Source organism: Teleopsis dalmanni, chromosome 2, assembly GCF_002237135.1.
Source record: "Teleopsis dalmanni isolate 2A chromosome 2, ASM223713v2, whole genome shotgun sequence".
Taxonomy (NCBI): Eukaryota; Metazoa; Arthropoda; class Insecta; order Diptera; family Diopsidae; genus Teleopsis; species Teleopsis dalmanni.
In genome coordinates this window covers 93222260-93223865 of record NC_051847.1, presented here as the reverse complement: position 1 = coordinate 93223865, position 1606 = coordinate 93222260, and the positions used below count along the sequence as shown (strand labels likewise).

The 1606-nt window shown below is 36.2% G+C and overlaps 1 protein-coding gene across 1 annotated transcript; it reads right to left on the bottom strand.

Moving 5' to 3' along the window:
• Positions 1 to 505: 505 nt before the first annotated feature.
• LOC119675083 lies at positions 506 to 1363 on the bottom strand. The gene has a single exon (XM_038086272.1). It carries the CDS (start codon positions 1361 to 1363, stop codon positions 506 to 508), a length of 858 nt encoding a protein of 285 aa, XP_037942200.1.
• Between the last annotated feature and the right edge of the window lie 243 nt (positions 1364 to 1606).

Here is a 1606-nt window from a genome sequence, read left to right as displayed (position 1 = left end):
ATGGTATACAGTTAATTGATTTTTTTGTATTTATTAATTAATTTAATTTTTGAGAAATCGTACAGCATTTTCCAGTATTGCCAAATGCCCACCAGCAGTGGTCAGGGAGTTATTTTTTATATATAACTAGGTGACCCCGCGAACTTCGTACCGCGTAACAGTCAATAAATGTTATATTAAATTATAGGTAAACTAAATTTAGAAATTTATTAAAGTAATAAAATGAATACAAAAAATTTATTGTAGTATTAGGATATTATTAGGATATTTATATATAATTAATTATTTTAATGGTCTGTCAGCAAGAACCTATGGGTTGCACTCCGATTGATTCTCTTCAATAAAGATCCTTGTGATATACGATATTTTTTGTTTTTTTATCAGGCGCAAGAACAAATAAAGCAGATGGTTTGCCTACACGTGAGCATGCCACGTACAATTGACCATGTGAAAAACATGCATTTTCTAGATTCAGACCACAAACACTAAAGGATTGGCCTTGTGATTAATTTATAGTCATAGCGAATGCAAGCCGAATAGGAAATTGAATTCGTTTAAACTCAAAGGGCATATCGATTGAGATCATTGGAATCCTCGGAATGAGAACTACATCACTTTTGAATTTTCCGTTGAGTATCATTGCGTGAATCACATTGGCCATCAGTTTTGTTATCACTAATCGCGTTCCATTGCATAGTTTTGGTTGGTTTAGATTTCGAAGCATAATGACTACCGAACCAATCTTTAATTGTAAAGTGTGCGGTGGTAAGCCAGGCATATCCAAGGAGTTCAAAAATTCAGTTGGATAGTTGGTAGCTTCTTCTTCGTTTGTTACACAGTCAATGGATTTGAATGTATGCAGAGTACCAACGATTTGATTTTGAATTACAAAGTTTAAGTCATTCACATCTTTGTTCTTAGCTGCCAAAATTGCTCGCTCACTCAACCATTTTTTGTTTTTATGATTATCAATGATCGGAAATACTTCATTGATGAGTTCGTCTTTTGATGAAACGAAATTGCAAAAATTTGAAGGAAATGCAATTAATCCGCTCGATTCTTCAACAGCTACACGGCCATTACCGATTAACAGCAATTGCTTGGATAACTCTTCAGCAGATGTATCGTTTACCAATGCTACTCTCATGTTTGTTACCAGTTGAAGTTTCTTCACATAGCGCCAAAGATTTGATGATTTAAGGCAAGCATTTATTTCGTCGGCAGCAGTCGATTTTGGAATGACTGGGACTGTTTGGGGAAAATCGCCAGACAGTAAAATCATTGCGCCTCCAAAACATCTCGAGTCATTGCGAAGATCTTTCAATGTTCTGTCAAGTGCTTCTAATGCGCGTTTGTGCGCCATTGTGCATTCGTCCCAGATGATGATTTTAGATGCTACTAAAACTTTAGCCATTGCAGAATCCTTCGCAATATTACATATCGGTTGCTCGGTAGTTTGAAGGTTTAACGGCAATTTTAACGCTGAATGAGCCGTACGGCATCCTTCTAACAATGTAGCCGCAATTCCAGAAGAAGCAACTGCTACCGCAATCTCGGAATATCGCACGAACAGTATCCAAAATTAATGACATGAGGAATGTTTTAC

What these genes read in the sequence shown, in the direction of transcription:
- LOC119675083 (XM_038086272.1), bottom strand. Translation starts at nt 1,363, where the DNA reads ATGGCGCACAAACGCGCATTAGAAGCACTTGACAGAACATTGAAAGAT.